Source organism: Myxocyprinus asiaticus, chromosome 46 (genome assembly GCF_019703515.2).
Source record: "Myxocyprinus asiaticus isolate MX2 ecotype Aquarium Trade chromosome 46, UBuf_Myxa_2, whole genome shotgun sequence".
Taxonomy (NCBI): Eukaryota; Metazoa; Chordata; class Actinopteri; order Cypriniformes; family Catostomidae; genus Myxocyprinus; species Myxocyprinus asiaticus.
Window position 1 is genome coordinate 5,336,649 of NC_059389.1, and position 24,705 is coordinate 5,361,353.

Consider the following 24,705-nt stretch of genomic DNA (forward strand, 5'->3'; position numbering starts at 1 on the left):
ACATTCACAACCATGCCTCTGATGCCCATATAAGGGTAGGCAAACACATTTCTGAAGTAAAAACCACTGTACCTGTCCCTAACATCCATGGCCACGCCTCTAATGCCAATATAAGGGTAGGTGAACATGTTTCGGAGGTAACTACCCCCTTCCCTGTCCCCAACATCCATGGTCACGCCTCTGATACCCATTTAAGATTAGGCGAAAATATTTTTGAGGTAACTACCCACGTCACCGCCCCTAACATCCATGGCCACGCCTCTGACACCCATATAAAGGTGGGTGAGTTTGTGTCAGATGTCTCTGACTCTCACCCACATTGGAGCAAATTTGGGCACTCCTCCGACAGCACCCTTAAAGTGGGTTGTGTGGTGACAGATACCACCCCTTCACCCTCCTCTCTGCCTGGCAGCAATTTCAGGCATGCATCTGACTCCACCATGGGCGTGGGGTGTGTAGTTCAGAGCGAAGTTTTGCCTAGTGCCCCTTTGCCTGGCAGCGCTTATGGACACTCTTCAGACTCCACACTAATGGTTGGGTGTGTTGTGTCGGGGGTTAACCCTCAACCCTCTCCACTGCCTGGCAGTGCGTATGGACATTCCTCACAGTCAACCCTGTGTATCGGGTGCGTGGTCAGTGGTGTTGAGACCACTCGAACCAGCTCTCTTCCCGGCAGTGCCCATGAGCATACCTCAGACTCTACTCTTGGAAAGGGCTGTGTGGTTGGCGGTGTGGTGCCTGGGAGTTTGACTGGCCAAATTTGATCCAGACAATTCAGAAACACAAGGTGAGAATGTTATTGCAAAACAGATTACTGATGTACTGTATCTGTTTCATAAAAGGCATAAATTATCATTTTGGTTGGACTTACAAATTCTCACTTTTCACAGTATTTTTCAACTTCAACTTCTTTCAGAAACCTTTCAGGCAATACTTAGCTTTTAATGGGGCATTTTGGCTTGAATATACTGTTTTAGTCAGTGATTCCCAATCGGGGGTATATGCACCCGAGGGAACGTAAACGGGTTCCGGGGGTACGCAAACAGAATTGGATTTTGCTTTGTTTAACCTATAAAACAAAATAATAGCGATTAAAGATTTTCAGATTAATCACAATCTTCATTTGAACAATCCCGATATCTATTCTTAAAATCCCCAAATCAATCTTTTAATATGCAAAGTTGAGAACAATATCCTTTAACTGTGAGTTATTGGTAATAGTTTGGTTTGACTCCATTTAATGTATGCCCAACGGCGAGATCCATGCAATCCATTTGTCATTAATAATGGCTCTTAATACCCTCTGTTTTTTTTACAGTCAGAAACATTTAATTCTTACAAAGAAGACATGCAATTGCACTCGTTATTATGCACTCAACAAACTGCTGAACTGCCAGTAGTCTGAAAAAGACGGTAACTTTTTAGAACTTTTTCTGTTCATGTTATTACTTGTAAATAGCACAAATTATACATGTAAGCAATAAACATATAGGCCTAACTATATATTTGTCTACCAAAATGAAAAATTAATGACAAAATAACATTTGTAAAATTTATATTTCGAAATCTACCAAGTTAGAAGGTCCCCAGTATAACTAACGTCGTATGTATGTTCTATTTTCAAATTTTACGGCTCATATGGCCCAGTTTTTTTTGTTGTTGTTGATGAATAAACGTCGTAACTTCATCTTATTTTATACATCAGGGATATTACAATGTTAATTGATAAATTATAGTAAATTATATTTATCCTTTGGTACACATCTTTGGTTTTGTGTTGATGAAGGTGTATTTGAGCTTTACTAATGGTGCTGTGGGGGTACTTGAACTAAGTGATGTATTAAATGTTTTGCTGTACATAAACAAAGCAAACTCTCAGTGATTATATTGTTGTGTTTTTATTTGTTGGATTGCAATGCAGTGCCCCATACTGAGCTGTCTCCCTGGATGAGGGTCTCTCTGCCTGGGCTCTGGGATTGAGCCTGTTCCCTAAAGAGAGTCCAGAAGATTGCTGTCTTCTCAGCCTGGCCTCGCAGTACCAAGCTGAGCAGTACCAGGACTCATACGGCCTGATGAGTGAGTACCAGAGCTACCTGCACTTACCACTCAACTTCTACCATGAGTTCTACGTTATATAATTTTTCATGGTTTGAGAAACAGAGGTTTGTCTTCTCGTTTCTGGTCTAGCTGCGGCACCAGACTCTGAGCTTTTGCAGCAGGTGACTCAGGGTCCCAACTGGTTACCTGTTGACTTCTCCCTGCACCGTGCTACAGACGCCATTGCGGTTCAACTCAGTGAGATGATGCCACTTCCTGTTCTCATGAAACACTCGGTCACCACTCCACTGATTACACAGTATGTACACCATAAACAGTGCAAGAATCTGTAATGCAACTAAAAAGCTCACATTTTATCAGCACTTTATTAGAAAAGCTTTTCTCTCGCTTTCAGTGTGTCTATGGTGAATAAGGCAGTGGTGGATTATTTTTTCATGGAGTTGGACGTGGAGAAGCATTTCGAGACTCTGAGGCATTTCCTGTTGTTGGAGGATGGAGAGTTTGCACTGTCTCTCAGCGATCAACTCTTCGAGAAGGTCTGAATTTCTGAAAATCAGATTTTACATAATTTGACAAAAACACCTGCAGTATGTGAAAGATTTCTAAATGAGAGTGTGTGTGTTTAGTTGGGCATCGGTCAGACTCCTGGTGAACTGTTGACGCCGCTGGTGTTGAACTCCATTCTGAATAAAGTGTTACAATACAGCGTCAGCGGGGACAGCGAGCTGACGTCTCGCTTCATGTTTGCACTGCGATACCTCCCTGAGGTCTTCCACCCTCATGCTCCAGAATCACTGAACTGTCTGGAGCTCCGCTACAAGGTACAGAGATGCGATCTATCTGCATATCTTTTCTTTTATGAGCTGGACAGATTGTCATAATCTCTCTCTGTTTCTGTCTGTAGGTGGACTGGCCGGTAAATATTGTCATAACAGACAGCTGTCTGAATAAATATAACAGACTGTTCTCCTTCTTGCTGCAGCTGAAACACATGGTGTGGTCTCTCAGAGATGTCTGGTTTCACCTCAAGAGGACCGGTGAGATTTCTCTTCCTTCATTTCCTAAAACCTTTAGAGTGGTATTAGTTTAGTGCACATGAGTGACCGTTAACAGAGTTGCTTCCCATGAGGAGCGCTTCAAATCAGTCACGCTACAAGAGTCCATTGCAGTGAAGGATGTAGGATGCTGTCTATGTAGGCAGCTTCATACAGACATCTAGGCAGCTCATTAGGGTGTGAAATTGAACAATTGCTCTCTTCTCCCTCTCAGCGTTGGTGAAAGGTGCTGGTCGCTCCATTCAGTTCCATCAACTGTACAGACACGAGATGCAGCACTTTGTGAAGGTCATCCATGATTACATCACTAATCAGATCCTTCAATGTGTCCTGGAGTGAGTTTACACACAAACTGAGCAGCACCAACGACCTGGATGCAATTCACCGCACACATGCAGAATACCTCAACAGAGCCATCTTCAGATGAGCATAAAACATGCTACAGTTTGTCTGTGTATATATACACTGCAGAGAGAGTAGTAGTATGGTAGTATGCAACTTCAAACACCGCAACGAGCAATGTGGGACGTTTGCTAATATTTGATGAATTCTTAATTTATTTTTAAATAGTCTTAATTTTACTGTTTTTCAAATCCTGAAGCTTTTGTCTATTTTAGTGTGGTCTGACTTTTGTACCCCACTGTTTTATTTTACAGAAAGCAACAAAAGACAATTTAAAATTGGAAATATAATTTTAATGTGTAGACATACAAAGAAACGTTATGCCTACAGTCTGCCACATTTTTGGCATACATTGACAATTTCATGACTTTAAATTGCATTTTTCACAAGATTTTTTTGGACAATATTAAAAAAACTAAGTATTGTTTACTCATCTCAACTATTTATTAATAATGATAATATTTCTATATAGTAAATATCTTTACAGTAAGGTTGTGTTTGTTAAGATTAGTCAACTTAATGCTGGTTAACGTTAAGTTTATACAAATACAACTGTTCATTGTTAGTTCATAATGCACTATGCATTAAATAATATTAATGTGTACAACTTCAACTTTTAAGTTTAACATATTTTAATTTCATTTTTTTAATTAAATGTTCTATATGTTAACATTAGTTAATGCACTACGAACTAACTATGAACAATTGTATTTTCATAAATTAATATCAACCAAGATTAATAAATGCTGTAAAAATTTAATGTTCACGATACTTACTAGTGTTAACAAATACAACCTTATAGTAATAATAGATTACAAAAATTGTGTAATATAAATATATACAGTATGTGTATGTGTGTGTGTGTGTGTATATCTATATATATATATATGTGTGTAAAATCACTCTCATATACATTACTCATTAACAAGTTTCAGAGCATCTTTTTTTGTTTCTGCTAAATGTGGCTTCTCTTCTCTCTCAGGGGTTTGTTGACGGAGAAAGCGACTCCCGTTATGAACATCATTCACAGCATCATCAGTCTGATCCTGAAGTTCCGCAGGCAGCTGATCGCACAGCCCTGGCAGTTCCAGCAGGGGGAGCCGGTGCACCCCAGTTTCATCACCATTCAGCAGTCCTACAACACCTTCAAATACTACTCGCACTTCCTGTTCAAAGGTGAGCCGTTCACATGGGTGTTTCATCAGACAGTCACCAGTGAGATCAGAGTTCTGTGGCTGATAAGATTAGTGTGTCACACCTGCCTGCTCTGTCTTTACATTCACCTGTTGAGCAAATCATACACAAGGTGAGAAATGCAGGACCTAAAATTGTTGAAAAGGGCTTTTATGGGGCCTGGGTAGCTCAGCGAGTATTGACGTTGACTACCACCACTGGAGTCGTGAGTTTGAATTCAGGGTGTGCTGAGTGACTCCAGCCAGGTCTCCTAAGCAACCAAATTGGCCCGGTTGCTAGAGAGGGTAGAGTCACATGGGGTAACCTCATCGTGGTCGCGATTAGGGATTCTCGTTCTCAATCGGGCGCGTGGTAAATTGTGCATGGATTGCGGAGAGTAGCATGAGCCTCCACATGCTGTGAGTCTCTGCTGTGTCATGCACAACGAGCCACGTGATAAGATGCGCAGATTGACTGGTCTCAGAAGCAGAGGCAACTGGGACTTGTCCTCCGCCACCCGGATTGAGGTGAATAACCGTGCCACCACGAGGACCTACTAAGTAGTGGGAATTGGGCATTCCAAATTGGGGGAAAAAGGGGATAAAAAAAATAAAGAAAATGTCACAACTTAGTCCCGATGTGTGGACATACATTTTTAGAAAAACTATTTGCTCTAGATGTTTTTTTTTTGCATGTTTATTAGGTGCTACAAGTTACAAATAAAAAAGGGAAATGTAAAATGCACACAGCAGTCACCCTCGGGTCTCAGGAGGTTAAATGGATAAATGTTTATTTTAACCTGAGCTAAATCAGTGTGTGTGTGTTTTCTACAGTGGTGACCAAACTGGTGGATAAAGGCTATCAGCCTCATCTAGAGGACTTCCTGTTGCGGATCAACCTCAATAATTACTATAAAGACCTCTTGATTCTCGTGTATGAATTTGATCTCTTCTGTACCTGCTTCAGTATTAACATCAGCCTTTCGGTCAGTATTCCTTCTGTGTATGTTGGATAACCAAAGCTAGCAACTATAATCATGTACCTGACTGAAGGGTGACTACAGATGTTTTTATCTATGTATCCTAGAAGCATAATCTGTAACGCTCAGTACTGATTTGGACGTTTACTGCTGTGACATGATGCTTATATCCACAGAGGGTGAAAATGTTATATGTGTAAAATAAAATATTTCATTTGTGTTATTTCAGATTGAATTTTTGCACAACTCTAAAAGAGAGAGAGAAATGGCCTCAAAGCTTTATTAAAGAGTTTTACATTCTGAAAAGACAGATACATATTACATGTGCAGAACCTGCCAGTCCAACATAAATAACTGGAGCATATCTGCGCAAACAAAAGTTCATTTATGTTTTTGTTTTTTCAGCATGGTTCATGCTCAAGCTTATCGCAGATTAAACTTCAGATGTTTGAGGCATATTTAGTTTCATTACACGTACATTTTGAGATCTCAGTTTCCATTTCTGAAATATCTCCATCCTACTATTAATGTAAACAGTTCAACTTCATTCAAATCAATAGAAAACCACTTTCACTAGACATACAACCATAACCTTTAGTACAAATGCAAATTATTACAGATTAACTAGAGGTAGACCGATATATCGGTTTTACCGATTAATCGCTGCTGTAAGTTGCTTTTTGGAACTAATGGTTATCAGCAAAAACCTGTCGATAGTTGCCAATAGTTTTTTCATAATTTAGTCCTTTCAAAATAAGAGTCCCCAGTGTGTTTCGGGCTTAAAGTCTGATCTTAAATCTTATTTTTTTCTGGTTGAACAAAAAACTGCATCTGGGTTTTTATTCATTTTGGACTCTTTGTCTTTGTCTGCCATAATTAAGAAAAAATAAGAACTTTTTTTACATTCTATAAATCAATTTGGAAAAACTATCGGCCGATTAATCGGTTATCTGCATTTCCCACCACCTTAGTTATTGGTATAGGCAAAATCCACTATCGGTCGACCTCTATTACATGCTCTGTTTAATAAAGCGCTGTGGAAAAACCCTCCAGAGCTCAAACAAACGCTCTAAATTAAAAGTACCTACAAACACGTATTTGTTGATAGTGGTCAGAAAAGCATTCAGCTGTGTGAGAAAATATTAAACTGATTGAAAATTAATTTGGTTCTGCGTGAGAATACATTTATGGAAAAACTATAGAACTGTTTAGTCCCATAAACTACTGGCCCTGAGAATGTTAATTTTTCCACAAAGTAGATGAGTATGTGTGACGTTAAATTACAACTGTTTTATGTATTTGAAAGCATTTTTTATCTTTAACCGTTTAAGTGTATAAACTGTAAACAGACACTAAAAATAACCAACATATCACTCTTACTAGTGTTTTAAATAAATGTAAAAAAAAAAAAAAGGAATCTAAATCACCTTCTTTCTAAATTTATAAGGATTTAAAAACATAAAATTGATTTTTTATTTTGGTCTGAATCCCAATTTGCATACTTGAAGTATGCTCTTTTTTTTCTAAGTATGTACTTTTGAGTGTAAGACAGCGCGCACAGTATTGAGACATACTACCAAACGTTATAAAAATTGCATCTTGATACCACTAACCCCTGTGTTGCGTAGTGTTTGCTTGTGTTGGCTAAATTCATTACTTTTAGGCCACATCCACACTAATCCATTTTTTCTATCATCGTTTTCCTAATTATGCTGTAATGGAGAGCGTATTTTCAAAACGTCATTCTAGTGTGGAAGAGAAGCGTAATCGTAATGAAAGCAATGCGATTTCAGACAAAAGCATCAAGTGTGGATGTGGCCTTTAGTTCATACATTAAAACATGCATTCTTTACTATTACTACAACTAAAAAATACAAGCGTGAGGAGTTGTGGGCAATATTAGTACAAAAAAACATGCAAATTTCAGATATTGTACACCATCCAACTGTTATACTATGATTTGGGATGCAATATTCATAATCTTGTATACTATAGTATATATGAGAGGATAGTATGCGAATTGGGATTCAGACCAGTTTTACAGGATCTCTGAATTCACTAAATATGTGGAATGGTACCGTGGAACTATACAAAATGTAGCCGTTTTATTCTTCACTTTAGATTATTTGCTCCATTTAAAATCTTAGATGCGACTGAAACCAAGAAAGTGCAAATAAAGATTCACGATTGTGTGTGCGGTGACAACTGGTAGTGAGAAAAATCTGAAATTGTTTCATTTTATTTCCCCTACATTATGACCAATAGATTTAACTATCATGAAAAGTGACAACAAAAAAGAAAACCAAACGGAATCAATAAAAGAAACCTTTTCTCAAAGGGACCATTCACCCAAAAATGAGATTTGTGAGCTGCTATGCGGGTTAATATTTACAGTGAGTACTAACAATTTAAATTTCAGTCTGTTCCTCACACAAAGCTATTGTGTGGCTTCAAAAGACTTGGAATACTGCACACAAGTCAAATGAACTACTTTTATAGTGTTTTTTTTTTTGGTTTTTTTAATAGAGCTGGATGGCATCAATTACCATTCACTTTCATTGTTGTGTTCCACAGAAGAAAAAAAAAAAAATCATACCGGTCTGGCAGCATGAGGGTGAGGAAATGATGTGATTGGGTGAACTATCCCTTTAACATGGAAACCGATGCATGCCGTACTCAAACTAGAGTTCATTTTAAAGGTTAAAACATGGCTCAAACCTTTGACCTTGTTGTTCTCTTCCTTACGAGCGTCATACTAAATTGGATAAGTGCTAAAGAAGTTTGTCTTTATCTTAATGCAGTCTGGAGATCTGGGGAGAAAAGCAGCAGGAAATGGTTGTGTGTGTGTTTGTGTGAGACATGCTCAAGCCTCAGACTCCTGGTCCTCCTGTCCGACTCCATCGGCTGCATCACCCGTCTCATTTTCCAACAGCAAAAACTTTCCATCATTTGTCAGGGGCATTGACTTCATCAACTGGGCCAACGCTTCAGGATCCTGATACACAAACACAGTAAGTCAAATGAGGCAACATGAAAACAAAACTGACCTCATTTACTTCTTATCATGTCTGTGGTCTAACTATGTGGTCTAACTTAATGATTCATTAATGCACATTATCTTAAAATGGCAAAAAGTTTGTTTTCATAATCTTCCATCAAAATTTAATCATTTCTAAAGTCAATCCCAAAATGGATTGCAGTGAAAATTCATCTGACATGGCAGAGAGAGTTGATGGAAATATCTTTTACACTTTGATTTTATTTAGAACTTAGAAGCGAATCTACTTTTCTATCGATACCTTTCCAACCCCAAATCCAAAAAAGTTGGGACAGTATGAAAAATGCTAATAAAAACCAAAAAGGAGTGATTTGTAAATGATATTCACCCTTTGCTATATTGAAAGCACCACAACTACACATTATATGATGTTTTACCATTTCATTGAAAATGTACAGTAATTTCAAATCAGATGATTGCAACATGCTCCAAGAAAGTTGAGACGGACAATTTTATGAGTTGAAATAAGGCAATGTGAAACAGGAGATGTTAAACAGGTGAGGCAATTGTGTTATAGTATATAGGGAGACTCTACAGTGCACAATATAGTTAAAGGATTCAAGGAATCTGGTCAAATCTCGGTACGTAAAGGGCAAGACAAAACCATTTCTGAATGCACGTGATCCCTCAGACATCACTGTCTTAAAATGGCATTCATCTGTAATGGATATATTGAACATGGGCTTGGGATAACTTTAGTAAACCTTTGTTTGTCAACACCACTCACCGCTGCATCCACAGATGCAAGTTAAGACTTTACTATGTAAAGGAGAAGCCATACATCAACACTGTCCAGAAGCGCTGCTGAATTCTCTGGGCTCGGTCTCATCTTAGATGGAAAGTAGAACAGTGGAACTGTGTTTTTTGGTCTGAAGATGTCCACATTTCAAATTGTTTTTGAGAAACGCAGCCGTCATGTTCTCCGGGGTCAAAGAGGAAAAGGACCATCCAAGCTGTTATCAGTGTCAGGTCCAAAAGCCAGTGTGTGTATGGGCCAGGGGTGTGTCAGTGCCCATGGCATGGGTAACTCGCACATCTGTGAGAACATCATTAATGCAGACAGATATGTAAAAATATTGGAGCAACATATACTGCCATCCAGCACCGTCTTTTCCAGGGACGTCCCTGCATTTTCACAGGACAACTTCAAACCACATACTGCCCAGATTTCAACTGCATGACTGTGTAAGCAGAGAGTGCGGGTGCTAGATTGGCCTGCCTGCAGTCCTGACCATCTCCAATTGAGAATGTGTGGCGCATTATTAAGCGCACCGTCCGGCTATGAAGACCCTGTACAGTTGTGCAGCTAAAGACCTGCTTAATGGATGAATGAGGGAAAATTCCACTTTCTAAACTTAACAAACTCATGTCTTCAGTGCCCAAATGCTTAATAAGTGTTATTAGAAGAAATGATGATGTTTCACAGTGGTAAACACTCGACTGTCACAACTTCTTTGAAGCGTGTTGCAATCATCTGATTTGAAATTACTGTACATTTTTAAAAAACAATGAAATTCACAAGGTAAAACATCATATAATGTGTAGTTGTATTGCTTTCAGTATAGCAAAGGGTGAATATAATTTACAAATCTCTCCTTTTTGTTTTAATTAGCATTTTTCATACTGTCCCAACTTTTTCGGAATTGGGGTTGTAATTAAATCACTATTTATTTTTAAATAAATGTAACATTATTTTTATTTTCTGCTGACACAATCAAGGCTTTGTGGGTGGGGAATAATAATTTTAACCTATACCCTCGTTTGACCCAACGTCCACATACGTGGACGCATAATTTAAATAAATTATAACCGACTGAATACGGTTCACAAGACTCTAGACTGTCATTTAAGGGTTAAACTTCTGGGGAACCGAGTCACGTGACACAACAGCATGGCGTCGATTTCCGTGAAGCGCTTCTACCAGCACAGAGCAAACAAAAGTGCCTCTGGTAAGAAACGTCTTTACGTTTTTTTTCATTGAAACCTGTTTGGGTGTAAAAAGTAGCGTCTCTAGTTTTGTTTGATATGCCGCTTTAAAAAATTCATATATTTTTCGTGCGTCAGCATGCTGATAAACATGATGTCCACATATGTGGACTGTGGGACATTATTCCCAAAAAAGTTGAAAAAACGTTAGTTATTTTGAATAACTTTCCACATGAACACATCTGTGGGTAATTTTGCTTCAATTTAATATACATTGTTATTGCTGTGCAATACGATTTTATTCATTAACATTAGTTAATGCATTCCTATATATTTACTGTGCATTTTCACATTGAGAATAAATGGGTTCATCCAAAAGCTGAAAATGTTGCTTTCAGAGGCTTTATATGGATTTAGGATGAAAATAATTGTGCATTTCTAACTGTTCTGAGACCAGTGCAGACAGACAGCACACCGGAGGTTAAGTAATTCTCTAAATAGGGAGCAAGGGAGCATCCTACAGCTCTATCTACAGTTCAGTTTCAGGCTGCAGATGATGTTTGGATCACTCAACATGTTTGACAGACATGAGACAATGATAATCAGTACATAGAATCAGAATTTATAATGTATAATTTAATTTTAACATGGTTGGCAGGGATTGGATGATGCTGGCCATTACTTTGAATCAGAATAATTTATGCTAATTTGTCTCAAAAACATGAATAACCAACACTCCTTGAAACATAATAAACTGACTCGGTATTATTTAAAATTTCACAACTTAGTCCCGCTGTCCACTTTTAGGAGAACTATTTGCTCTAGAATTATAATTTTTTTGCTTATTAGGTGCTACTAGTTACAAATCAAAAAGGGAAATGGGAAATGCACAGCAGTCTCAGGAGGTTAAAACTGCAGTTTTTAATCTCTTACCTTCTTTGCCTCTGAGATCTCTTTCCCCAAGTTTATTGTGTAACAAATCTGTGTAAAACGGCACACATTTCAGGTGTTAAATCTGCTATTAAAGGTGATGTATCAGCATGATGGTGTACGTTTTGCAGACAGACCTTCTCTCCCTCGGTGTTGCTCTCAAACACAAACACACTGAAAGAGGGTTCACCCTCTCCTCCGTTACTCCAGTCTCTGCCCTCCAACACAAACCCCATCAGTCTGCTGTTCTCCTGATGAGCCGCAAACTGAGACACGTCCTGTAGCTGGAACTAACACACACGGAGACAATTAACATATGTGATGACATTTTTGGGGAGTTACTGAATAAAAGTTACGACCACAAACTGACGCTACTAACTCAAGCTGTTTTCAAAACTTTTTACATTCATCCAAATACAATTTCTTGCAGATAGACTTCTATTGTAAGAACACTGACATTTATTATTTTTTTGTGGTAACCAGCGCTGTTGAAAAATCTTCAATTATAAACTCCACCATTCCTTTAATTGAGATCCTCACTGTTTTGTGCCAGATAAATACGGCTCTGATAACCAGAATGCGTTAAAAAAAAAAACTGCCCCCTTAAATAGCTTTAATACAGTTAGCTAATGGTTTTAAAGTAGCTTCCCCACTGTTTTTGTCTCAGTTCAGTGACCACAGCATAAATAAACGCTTACACTGATTTTGGTGACTTGTGTCTGCGGATCAATCAGTCTGTTGGCAGAAACAAAAACACTTTAAAAACACCCAAAAGCATCCTGTAAGAAAACAAACTTTTTAAACATTGTGATGTTTTTTTTGGAGGGAGATTTCTGATGACACACCTGATGCAGGTACTAGTGACCATGAGGTGGGACTCAGTGGTTTTGAAGATGTTGTGTATTGCACGTGCGGCGAGAACCTGTCTCATGGCTTCATAGATCACTTCCTGTGTGTGACCAGCCCGAACGGCCATCGAACCCAAGAACCGCACGGCAAACACCTGCTGCAGGAGCGAATCTGGGGTTATAGAGAGAGAGATACAGGAATAATCTCTGTGAAATTTACCTTACAAGAAATTACTATGGTGGTACCATGGTGTAAAATTGCATATAAGAATCATGTAAGAATAAGAAATTATATTTTGCAATAAAAAATATCTGACTGTCAAACCTTTTTTAGTACCATTCTGCTTAAAAATAAAAATATATATAATAATAATAATAATTAACGAGCTCACCATGTGTGTCTGAACTATTGTCATCGTCCTCCATCTCACCAAAGGGGTTTGTGCGTCTGTCAAATTCAAGAACAAACAGTGTCTAGACAACATTACAGCTGAGCAGAATTAGGGAAGATGTCAGTGAAGATGTGCAGAGGGAGTAAAGCAATGAACAGATTGTAAAATTATAAAACACAGATCATAAAACCGTAAACTATATAAACACTTTGCACAGGACAACTTTTTATTATAGACTGCTTATGTGTTTATTCAAATGATTTTGGACATTGATGTGACCTCTGACCTCACACCAACTCGGTTTTGGTCCAGGAACTCTGACGCGGGCAGCACAATGTCAAACTGGATCGGTGTTCCAGGAGCGATCAGATCTTCAGGCTCAAGAGCCGCAGGGGTCCTCTGAGACTCTCCAGGGACCACAGCACCTGGTATCACTCTACAGATGCAGGAGAAAGAAATTGAAGATTATCTAAAGTAAAGAATTCATATGACCAAAGAATTATTAGTCGGTTTGAATAAACACTACATGCAGGATTTTATGAACTGATATCTCTCCAGTATTAGTTTAGTTTGTGATGGTCAGATATGAAATCTTGGTACCGGTCAGGATTAGGAGAACCTTCAGCTCTCTTCTTAAAACTGGTGATGGGCGTCACAGCCTGTAGAGCCGTCTGGTGTAACCTAATAGCCACAGCCTACAAATAACATCACAAACACAGATCAAACACACCAAAAAAAAAGATATAAAGATACGTGGACAAAAATGACTGCATTTAGACACGGCTCTAGACAATATTGCTCACTTTTTGGTGTTGTGGCCCAAATTATGAAAAAACGACTTGAAATTCACGATGAGAGGCATTTTAAAAACATCTGATTTTAAACAAAATATGGATGTAGTTTGAATCAGGTTTGTAAACATCAGATGTCATGCATTTGTTTTGCTGTTCGGACAACTAATTGATGGATTTGAGTCGGATATGCCAAAAAAGTCTGATGGATGGAAGGACAGATGGATGAACGAAATGATTAGATGGATGGATAAATAGATAAAAGGATGGATGGATGGACAGATAGATGGATGGATAGATGGACAAATAGATATAATGATAGATGGAAGGATAGAATGATTGATAATGATGGATGGATGGAAAGATTGATGGATGGGTGGATGGATGATGGAATGATTGATGGATGAATGGATGGATAGAAGGATTGATAGAGAGTGATGGATTGACAGAAGGATGGATAGAATGATGGATGGATGGACAGACGGACGAACGATATGATTGGATGGATGGATAAATAGAATGATGGATGGACAGAATGATGATAGATGGACTAATAGATAGAATGATGGATAGAATTATTGATATAATGATGGATGGATAGGATGGATAGAAGGATTGATAGAATTATGGATGGTTGTTGGATAGATGAAGGAGTGATAGAATGATGAATAGATAGTGATGATTGACAGATGGATGGATAGAATGATGGATGGACAGAATGATGTAAACAATGAAGGATGGATGGATGGATGGAAAGAATGATGGATAGATGGATAGATTTATGGAAAGAATGATGGATAGAATGGATGGATGATAGAATGATGTAAAGAATAATGGATGGATAGATTTAAGGAATGATGGATAGAAAGATTGATGGATGGGTGGATGGATGGATTTATGGAATGATGATAGAACGGATGGATAGATAGAATGATGGATGGATAGGATTCATATAATTATGGATGGATGGATGGATAGAAGGATTGATAGAATTATGGATGTTGGATGGATAGATGGGAGGATTGATAGATAAAATGATGAATAGATAGAGTGATGGATTGACAGAAGGATGGATAGAATGATGGATGGATGGATGGAAAGAATGATGGATAGATGGATAGATTTATGGAAAGAATGATGGATAGAATGGATGGATGGATTTATGGAAAGAATGATGGATAGAATGGATGGAAAGATTGTTGGATGGGTGGATGGATGGATTTATGGAATGACGATAGAACAGATGGATGGATGGATAGAATGATGGATGGATACATTGATATTTACCTCAGGATTGTCAGAAAGATAAATCTGTCTTGAAATGTTGTTGAGGGTGCAAATCCACTTTGGAGACAAAGGAAAGAAACAGACACACAAAACTTAACATGCAATTATAAACCAATCGATATTGAGAAAAATGTTAAGCATGTGTTTATAAGACTTAAATACCTCCTCGTATTCTTTTATGCTTTCTGCTTGAAGAATCAGAGACCTTTAACAGAGAGAGAAAAACAGTGACATATCAGACCTGTTACTGGAAATGGAGTTGTAAGTTTTAACAAAGAAACCAGTTCAGAAACCACGTGATAACTGTCATCCTGATCTTCTGGTGTCTGGCTTGTTCTATTTGTGTCAGGAACCATCAGGGGAACCGGAGAAATAATTATCAGTTCTTCAGTTAACACAGAAAACAGGAGGAGAGCAAAGCAGAAATCAACACAAACTTTCTCTCTCTTTCTCTGAGCTACTGTCCCTCTCACAACAGCACGTCATTAATCAGTGTTTAATCATTCACCAGGAAATTGATTTTAGAGGTGTGACACCTATAAAGGGTCTAAGGAATGAGGTGAGAGGAAATGAACCACTCACTGAGGAAATCTTGGCGTTTACGTCTCCTTTTGAACTATGATTTATATTTTCAGCATTACACGTTAGTGGTTTGGTTTTGTGTTTTATGTAGCCGAAAGCAAAAATATTTGGGAACTCTATAGAGCATGACTGTCTGGTACCAAAAGGAAAAATATATTAAATTACTTTTCTTTTTTTTTTCATTTTGGAATGCCCAATTCCCAATGTACTTTTAAGTCCTCATGGTCGTGTAGCGATTCGCCTCAATCCGGGTTGGTTGGATAGATGGAGTGGAGGATGAATCCCAGCTGCCTCCGCGTCTGAGAAGGTCAACCCATGCATCTTATCACGTGGCTTGTTGAGCAGGTTGCCACGGAGACATAGCGCGTGTGGAGGCTTCACGCCACCCACCGAGGCATCCACGCTCAACTCACCATGCGCCCCACCAAGAACAAACCACATCATAGTGACCACGAGGAGGTTACCCCATGTGACTCCACCCTCCCTAGCAACCGGGCCAATTTGGTTGCTTAGAAGACCTGGCTGGAGTCACTCAGCACACCCTGGGATTCGAACTAACGAACTCCAGGTGTGGTAGCCAGCGTCTTTACCACTGAGCTACCCAGGCCTACCGTGAGCTCTAAGGTTGTTAATCAATGGTATATAGTTCTATTAAAGTCATCAGTCTGTGATATTTCAACTTCAAAAAGAATGGCGGCAATATGTATTAGAGGGGGTAAATTAACAGTTAGTGGACATCTGAGGCTGAGATTACAAATTCATGAAATGCTTCACATATTCAAACAGCAGCGGCAAGCACCATCTCCGTACGTTTTGCCATTGGGTGAGGTGATCTGAAAGCAGTAGCGACGGTCTTCACACTCGATGGCCATGACGGAGCTGTTGTCCAGATCCAAAACCATCCCGCCTGCCACTGCACCCCGTGGCTGACACATGAGATTACCACCCTGTGTGAAAAAATACAAACGGTCCCACGCCGTGGTCACCAGACCTGTCTTACTGCAGGACAGACAGAGACAGAAAGGGGTCAGTATGTTAAACCAGATGTTATTTATGAATTAAAATATTCATGGTCAAGAAGTCTGAGAAGTGATGCATACTTCCTGATGTTGAGGTAACCTGCTTTCTGAATGAGGGCGCGGTTCACAGGTGCTTGATAGCGATCCGGCATGTAAACGGTGTCATCCACTGAGAGAAGCTCTCTCTGAGACGAGCGCATGACCTCTGCCTCCACCTCTAACTGAGACTCAATACTGAGAAAGAGAGAGACTATGTGTGAATCCCCTTGTGTGTCTGTTTTTGATCAATAATTCAAAAACATTTTAGAAATCTTCTTTACCTCTGTGTCATGCTGGAAACTGAGGTGAGAAAACTGTCCATCTTCTTTGAAACCAGCTCCATCCCCTTCTTAATAAAATTTATCTGAGGAAAAAACATAATATGCATAAGTAATATTTACACATAAATAAAACCTCAAAAGCCATATTTTACAGAAATTTTACCACAGTTAAAGGGCACAAAACAAGGCAATATGATAAAAGACACCAATGTTTAATAAAGAAATACATTTATTAATAATTAGCATAAAAAAAAGGCCTGCGCCTTTTAATACTTAATAATAGGTCATAGGCTTGTAGGCAAGGGGTGGATACTTTGAAAAAGCTCAAATATAGAGTTTGATTTGTTTAATATATAAACATACTGTGTATATATATGGGTGTTTCTTTAACTTCAGAATATTTCATGGCCCAGGTGATGATTTTTATTAAAACAAGTTGCAAACTTATATCTCGCAATTTCAACTTTATTTCTTTATTTTTATTTAGTCAAAATTGCGATTTTTCAAACAAAGTTGCAATTGTGAGAAATAGTCGCAATTCCATGATATAAACTCTTAATTTCAACTATTTCTCGCAACTGCAATCTTGCAATTTCGACTTCTCAAGTCGAAATTACTAGAAGTCCAAATTGCAAGATTGCAATTGCGAGAAATAGTTGAAATTGTGAGAAACGGGGGCCTGGGTAGCTCAGCGAATATTGACGCTGACTACCACCCCTGGAGTCACGAGTTTGAATTCAGGGTGTGCTGAGTGACTCCAGCCAGGTCTCCTAAGCAACCAAATTGGTTGCTAGGGAGGGTAGAGTCACATGGGGTAACCTCCTCGTGGTCGCAATTAGTGGTTCTCGCTCTCAATGGGGCGCGTGGTAAGTTGTGTGTGGATTGCGGAGAGTAGCATGAGCCTCCACATGCTGTGAGTCTCCGTGGTGTCATGCACAACGAGCCACATGGTAAGATGCGCGGATTGACGGTCTCAGAAGCGGAGGCAACTGAGACTTGTCCTCCGCCACCCGGATTGAGGTGAATAACCACGCCACCAGGAGGACCTAGTAATTAGTAGGAATGGGGCATGCCAAATTGGGGAGAAAAGGGGATAAAAAATAAATAAATAAAAAATAAATTGTGAGAAACAAAGCTGTAATTGCAAGAAATAGTCGCAGTTCCTTGATATAAACTCATATTTGCAACTTAATTTCTCGCAATTGTTAATTTATATCTTGCCATTTCAACTATTTCTCGCATAAATATATACATACAGTATATATGGGTGTTTCTTTAACTTCAGATTATTTCATGTCCCAGGGGTTGATTTTTATTAAAATGAAAAAGTCGAAATTGCGAGAAAATAAAGTTGCAATTGCGAGAAATAGTCGCAATTCCATTATATAAACTCATAATTGCAACTTTATTTCTCGTAATTGTGACTTTATATCTCGCAATTTCTAATTTTTCTCGCAACTTCGCTTTTGTCTTGGTATTGCAACTTAATATCTCATAGTTTTTACATTATTTCTCGGAGTTGTGACTATTTTTTTATTTTTAAAAAGATGAAATTTCACGCAACAAAGTTGCAATTGCGAGAAATAGCAACTTTATTTTTTGCTATTGTGACTTTATATCTTGCAGTTGTGACATTATTTCTCACAGTTGTGACTGTTTATTTTTATAAAATCACAATTGCGTCATTAAGTCGCAACTTCAAGAAATAAAGATGCAATTATTAATTTCAATCACTGAATTGCAGCTATTTCTTTTCATTTCAACTTTATTTCTTTATTTTTATAAAGTCGCAATTGTGTGAAATAAAGTCGCAACTGCAAGAAATAAAACTGCAATTACAAGACTTCACTTAGTTTTAATAAAAATCAACTCCTAGCACATTAAATTTCCCTAAGTTGAAGTAACACCTATATATATATATAAATATAGTATAGAATATAGTGTCTGGGAATGATTAAATTTGCTGGACATATTGGATAAAAATCCGGTCATCTCATTTCAGTGTTTATTTTGCACCATAAACACAATGGAATATGCTTAATAATGCGATATAGGCTAATAATGACACAATCAAGTCAAATGAACGATAAACATTTGTTCATTATAGCTAAAAGAAATTATTTTAAAAAAAACGCCGATCATGGAATTGCCTTCTAATTAAAAAAAATAAAAGATTAATTCAAAAATGGGGGCAAAACAACTAAACTGCAATTTGCCACATAGCTTTTCGTTTATAAATAAATATTAAAATAACAAATCGTTAGCTTAAGTCATATACTGTAATTTCTCACCTTGGCTCTTAATTTTTCATAGCACAGAAGTGTTTTGCTGCCAAAGTGAAGTCAAAAGTGAAGTCAAACGTGCCCAGTGTTTCTTTACAACTTGAGATTCACATAAGCCTGGTGTCCTTGTGTCCAGAAGATGGCAACGCAAGGCTGTTTTAATGTGATTCTGAAGTGAGAAGGGAATGCGAAACGGGAACGCATGCTGCTTTTACATTCGATACAATCGATGTAGTCGCGATAGATTAGGACTCTGCGAGCTACGGGAAAGTTTAAACCTCAGTGGCTGCAAAGCGCAATTATCATTGGCATGGCGTCACACTGTACACTTGGGATATTAACTAAAGGGGTAGCTGATGCATTGTGTTAATATTTTCACAGGACATTGTGTATGACAATGTTTACATCTGTTGGACATTAGGACATTTTATCGGTCAAAAACCAGTAATTACTGAACCAGAACTATCCATTTTATGAGAGATGTTATCAATAGAAAAGTAAATAAGTGATTTTTGACTATGTTTTGGGCAGAATGCCAATTGTTCTAAAGAACTGATTTAGAGAAACAGACAGGCAGATGTCAGACCTGTGCATGTGTGTATCCCAGCATGGGCTCCAGCATGGCCACTCTCTTCCTGTACTGCAGAGCGTTCAAAGCGCAATAATACTGCATAGCGGCCTGATGCTGTTTCCTGCGAGTATACGCCACCTCTCTGACGATCTCTGCTTTCATCTGTCATCAAACACACACACACACACACACACACACACACACACACACACACACACACACACACACACAACTAATCCTTACTGAGTCTGATTGATGGGTTTCTAACAACAGTAATATCAGATAATATTTACCTTTTCATTTTCTCTCTTCTTGGGTAGACGGCTATATTTCACCATGGCAGCTTCATGCTCTGAAGAGAGAAACAGGGAGGTACAGATGACCTTCATTCAACATATACAGTGCATCCGGAAAGTATTCACAGTACTTCACTTTTTCCACATTTTGTTATGTTACAGCCTTATTCCAAAATGGATTAAATTCATTATTTTCCTCAAAATTCTACGAACAATACCCCATAATGACAATGTGAAAGAAGTTTGTTTGAAATCTTTGCAAATTTATTCAAAATAAAAAATGAAAAAAATCACATGTACATAAGTATTCACAGCCTTTGCTCAGTACTTTGTTGAAGCACCTTTGGCACCAATTACAGCCTCAAATCTTTTTGAGTATGATGCTACAAGCTTGGCACACCTATTTTTGGGCAGTTTCTCCCATGCTTCTTTGCAGGACCTCTCAAGCTCCATCAGGTTGGATGGGGAGCGTCGGTGCACAGCCATTTTCAGATCTCTCCAGAGATGTTCAATCGGGTTCATGTCTGGGCTCTGGCTGGGCCACTCAAGGACATTCACAGAGTTGTCCCGGAGCCACTCCTTTGTTATCTTGGCTGTGTGCTTAGGGTCGATGTCCTGTTGGAAGATGAACCTTTGCCCCAGTCTGAGGTCCAGAGCGCTCTGGAGCAGGTTTTCATCAAGGATGTCTCTGTACATTGCTGCATTCATCTTTCCCTCGATCCTGACTAGTCTCCCAGTTCCTGCCTCTGAAAAACATCCCCACAGCATGATGCTGCCACCACCATGCTTCACTGTAGGGATGGTATTGGCCAGGTGATGAGCGGTGCCTGGTTTCCTCCAGACATGACGCTTGCCATTCAGGCCAAAGAGTTCAATCTTTGTTTCTCATGGTCTGAGAGTCCTTCAGGTGCCTTTTGGCAAACTCCAGGCGGGCGGTCTTGTGCCTTTTACGGAGGAGTGGCTTCCGTCTGGCCACTCTACCATACAGGCCTGATTGGTGGAGTGCTGCAGAGATGGTTGTTCTTCTGGAAGGTTCTCCTCTCTCCACAGAGAAATGCTGGAGCTCTGTCAGAGTGACCATCGGGTTCTTGGTTACCTCCCTGACTAAGGCCCTTCTCCCCCGATCACTCAGTTTGGCCGGGCGGCCAGCTCTAGGAAGAGTCCTGGTGGTTCCAAACTTCTTTCATTTACGGATGATGGAGGCCACTGTGCTCATTGGGACCTTCAATGCTGCAGAAATTTTTCTGTACCCTTCCCCAGATCTGTGCCTCAATACAATCCTGTCTCGGAGGTCTACAGACAATTCCTTGGACTTCATGGCTTGGTTTGTGCTCTGACATGCACTATTAACTGTGGGACCTTATATAGACAGGTGTGTGCCTTTCCAAATCATGTCCAATCAACTGAATTTACCACAGGTGGACTCCAATCAAGTTGTAGAAACATCTCAAGGATGATCAGTGGAAACAGGATGCACCTGAGCTCAATTTTGAGTGTCATGGCAAAGGCTGTGAATACTTACGTACATGTGATTTTTTTCGTTTTTTATTTTTAATAAATTTGCAAAGATTTCAAACAAACTTATTTCACATTGTCATTATGGGGTATTGTTTGTAGAATTGAGGAAAATAATGAATTGAATCCATTTTGGAATAAGGCTGTAACATAACAAAATGTGGAAAGAGTGAAGCGCTGTGAATACTTTCCGGATGCACTGTAATTGTTTTTCTCTCATCCACTGTTGATAAAGAGATTTTATTGACTTCATACCATCGCTGGTGATGCCGAATATTTCCTTCAGTGTGCTAATCTCTGGAAAACAAACACATCACAGGTCAGATCATAGTTCTATATAATCTTGTTAACACCAAAGGCCATTTTCAGATTATGTCAGATTAGGACAGATACCCTGATATTTTGAAGAACTGGTGCTCTAAAGTGTAACAAGGCACAGTTCATGTTCAATGGCAGGTTAATGGCCACATTCTACACTTTTGTAGCATTTTATTAATTTTATAATATTATTTTATTCCATTTTTCACCTTCTCTCTGAGCCTTAGAGATAGAGCTGTTCTTGCAACTGTGCCATTAAGAATTATATATGTAAATGATTCTATATAGACGATTATTATTGGCTAACCTCTTTGCACGTGAATAAGTAACAATATCTTTGCCGAATTGCTGAATAGGTGTACATATACATAAATGTGGGTGGTCATCAGTTAATAAGATGCTTTAGCGGCTTAGTTTCAATAAAGCATGTCATTATAGTACATTGGACTCTTATTTTAAAAAAGCCATTTTTTTAATGTTTTATCATAGCATGCCTTATTGTTGTTGTACCTGTAAGGTCCTTCTCTCTGAACTGCACCACAGGAAACACCATCTTATCGGCAAACTGTGTGGCCAGCTCAGCATGCAGAGAATTCAGCTTGAGAAACAGAGAGAAAAAACATTAAAAGGCATTATTTTAAAAGCTATTACACTGTCCATTTAATGCTGAGCTTCAGCTTGACTCAACTCAACATTTAATGAAAAGTGTCACACTGTGAATTAGGCTAATTGCTTCCTTGTCCAATGCTGCAACACACTATAGTTGAGACTATATAATATTTGAGAAAACAAAAACTACAATTCTGCAGTACAGTATACTGTATAAGCAGTTGGTGAACTAGTCTGAAGTCAGTTTAATCTTGCCATCTTGGCAAACGTCTCTAAATCCCCTGCATGACAAATCCAACCCACAACACCTGTCATCTGACTGAACGACTCACTCCAACCGAGAGACCCCGCTAACCACACATACACATGCTTTAACACAGGTAGCGCGTCAGAGAGACAGACGGACACACTCTCTCTCTCTCTGCAGGTGTCTTCTCACCTCTTCCACACTTTTGGCAAACTGTTGTAAAGTGTTGATCACCTCTTCATCTCCCTTAGCTAGAGCAAAGTTCTGCAAAACCACAAACCCTCAAGTCAAATTCACAGAGAAACGCACTGCAAGCCTGAAATACACTCACAAACACTCTGATATTTAGACATGCACAGAATGCTTCATTATTACTGCTGATCCATCAGTTTAATTTCAAGAGGAAGTAAAACAGCTCACCTGTTTCTCATACTCCAAGAGCTGCTTAGAAAGCTGTTCTGTCGCCAGAGCCATTTCATTCTGCACACACACAGGAAATTGATTCGGTCAGGGATAGAAACAGAGCCTGTATATGTATGTGTGGGTCAGGTTTTGCCTTTTTTGCTAACAAGGCAGGTAAAATCTGAAAAACGTTGTGGGGAACTTGGGGAAGAAAACGGGCTAAATAATGTCTTAATTTGCATATAAAATGGCAAAACATTAGGGTTAAAGGAATAGTTCTCTCAAAAATGAATATTCTCTCATCATTTAATCACCCTCATGCCATCCCAGATGTGCATGACTTTCTTTCTTCTGTGTAACACAAGCGAAGATTTTTAGAAGAATATCTCAGCTCTGTAGGTCCATACAATGCAAGTGAATGGTGACCAGAACTTTGAAGCTCCAAAATCACATAAAGGCAGCATAAAAGTAATCCAAACGACTCCAGTGGTTAAATCATTGTCTTCAGAAGCGATATGATAGGTGTGGGCGAGAAACAGATCAACATTAAAGTCCTTTAGTACCATAAATCTCCACTTTCACTTTTAAAATATGGAGATTGATAGTAAAAAAGGACTTAAATATTGATCTGTTTCTCACCCACACCTATCATATCACTTCTGAAGACACAGATTAAATCACTGGAGACATATGGATTACTTTTATGCTGCCTTTATGTGATTTTTGGAGCTTCAAGTTCTAGTCACCATTCACTTGCATTGTATGGACCAACAGAGCTGAGAGATGATTCTAAAAATCTTCGCTTGTGTTCTGCAGGAGAAAGAAAGTCATACACATCTGGGATGGAATGAGGGAGAGTAAATGATGAGAGAATGTTTTATTTTTGGGTGAACTATCCCTTTAATTATATGTAAAATGCTGAATAATTGGATCAACATTGGGCTTTTCTAGCACAGTGAATTTCTGAGTCTCGTTAAAAAAAAATTCACAATCTCACTTTTTTTTTTTGCTAACAATGTCCAGCAGTGCATGTACACGCATCACAGGTGAATTATGCCATTTTCGTCATGTTTTTTCTGAAAGTCATGAAAGTGTCCCATTTCCAGCACATCTAAAATTCTGTATTGTGTTTAACAGAATTCTTTGGTGGATATGACAGTGATGAAATTACATTTGTAATGATTTTGAAATAAAATAGCTGAATTTGGTGTGTATACCTGTGCTCCAAACACTCTTTGCATAGACTGGAGCAGCTGGTTTGTGTAGTTTGTGAGGGTACCTGCATCCTCTTCAAACACACTGAGCAGGGACCGCGTCTGTGACACACACACACACACACACAAACACACGTGAATACAAGCTATCCATGAGACAGGCTGTATAAAATTCACTCTGTTTCCATTTCCATGACATATTCACACATTGTTAAACGTGCTTAATGAACCCATCAAACCATTTCTGCTGTTTAAAGTATGTTGGGTGTATCCACAGGTGTGTTCTGTCAAAGATCAGGTCCGATTTTTGGGTGTGTTTCAAATGCAAACAATGAGATTTGTCGGGCACGAGATCTCAAGCAGAGAGTATTATGCGATATGACTCACCCAAAAACATGTGCTTGAGTCTAAAGAAGTAAATCATTAGTTAA

The 24,705-nt window shown here is 38.8% G+C and overlaps 2 protein-coding genes across 3 annotated transcripts in view; one reads left to right on the forward strand and one right to left on the reverse strand.

The window, feature by feature from the left end:
- LOC127435873 (gamma-tubulin complex component 6-like) overlaps positions 1–8,599 on the forward strand; it is a 20,761-nt gene extending 12,162 nt beyond the window's left edge. Inside the window, exons 13-21 of one of the 2 annotated variants that reach the window (XR_007896302.1) lie at positions 1,922–2,076; positions 2,188–2,356; positions 2,453–2,594; positions 2,685–2,879; positions 2,963–3,095; positions 3,328–3,401; positions 4,498–4,691; positions 5,522–5,673; positions 8,469–8,599. Coding sequence is in view for 1 of the 2 variants with exons in the window: in XM_051689616.1 (XP_051545576.1) it covers positions 2,073–2,076; positions 2,188–2,356; positions 2,453–2,594; positions 2,685–2,879; positions 2,963–3,095; positions 3,328–3,448; positions 4,498–4,691; positions 5,522–5,703 (1,140 nt within the window). In the remaining variant the exon portion in view is untranslated. Of the gene's footprint in view, positions 1–1,921; positions 2,077–2,187; positions 2,357–2,452; positions 2,595–2,684; positions 2,880–2,962; positions 3,096–3,327; positions 3,449–4,497; positions 4,692–5,521; positions 7,085–8,468 lie in introns of those variants that run through there. The other variant, XM_051689616.1, reaches the window with a different exon arrangement.
- Positions 5,934–24,705, reverse strand: part of LOC127435872 (DCC-interacting protein 13-beta-like) — a 27,595-nt gene continuing 8,823 nt past the window's right edge. The window contains exons 2-21 of the mRNA XM_051689615.1: positions 24,278–24,376; positions 23,079–23,138; positions 22,851–22,922; positions 22,313–22,400; positions 21,740–21,781; positions 19,967–20,025; positions 19,689–19,835; positions 16,821–16,903; positions 16,582–16,734; positions 16,292–16,480; positions 15,062–15,104; positions 14,900–14,956; positions 13,422–13,516; positions 13,108–13,257; positions 12,822–12,877; positions 12,427–12,601; positions 12,280–12,316; positions 11,719–11,871; positions 11,585–11,632; positions 5,934–8,662 (exon numbers count right to left, since the gene is read on the reverse strand). Coding sequence (XP_051545575.1) covers positions 8,531–8,662; positions 11,585–11,632; positions 11,719–11,871; positions 12,280–12,316; positions 12,427–12,601; positions 12,822–12,877; positions 13,108–13,257; positions 13,422–13,516; positions 14,900–14,956; positions 15,062–15,104; positions 16,292–16,480; positions 16,582–16,734; positions 16,821–16,903; positions 19,689–19,835; positions 19,967–20,025; positions 21,740–21,781; positions 22,313–22,400; positions 22,851–22,922; positions 23,079–23,138; positions 24,278–24,376 — 1,938 coding nt within the window. The 3' untranslated portion in view covers positions 5,934–8,530. The remainder of the gene's footprint in view (positions 8,663–11,584; positions 11,633–11,718; positions 11,872–12,279; positions 12,317–12,426; positions 12,602–12,821; positions 12,878–13,107; positions 13,258–13,421; positions 13,517–14,899; positions 14,957–15,061; positions 15,105–16,291; positions 16,481–16,581; positions 16,735–16,820; positions 16,904–19,688; positions 19,836–19,966; positions 20,026–21,739; positions 21,782–22,312; positions 22,401–22,850; positions 22,923–23,078; positions 23,139–24,277; positions 24,377–24,705) is intronic.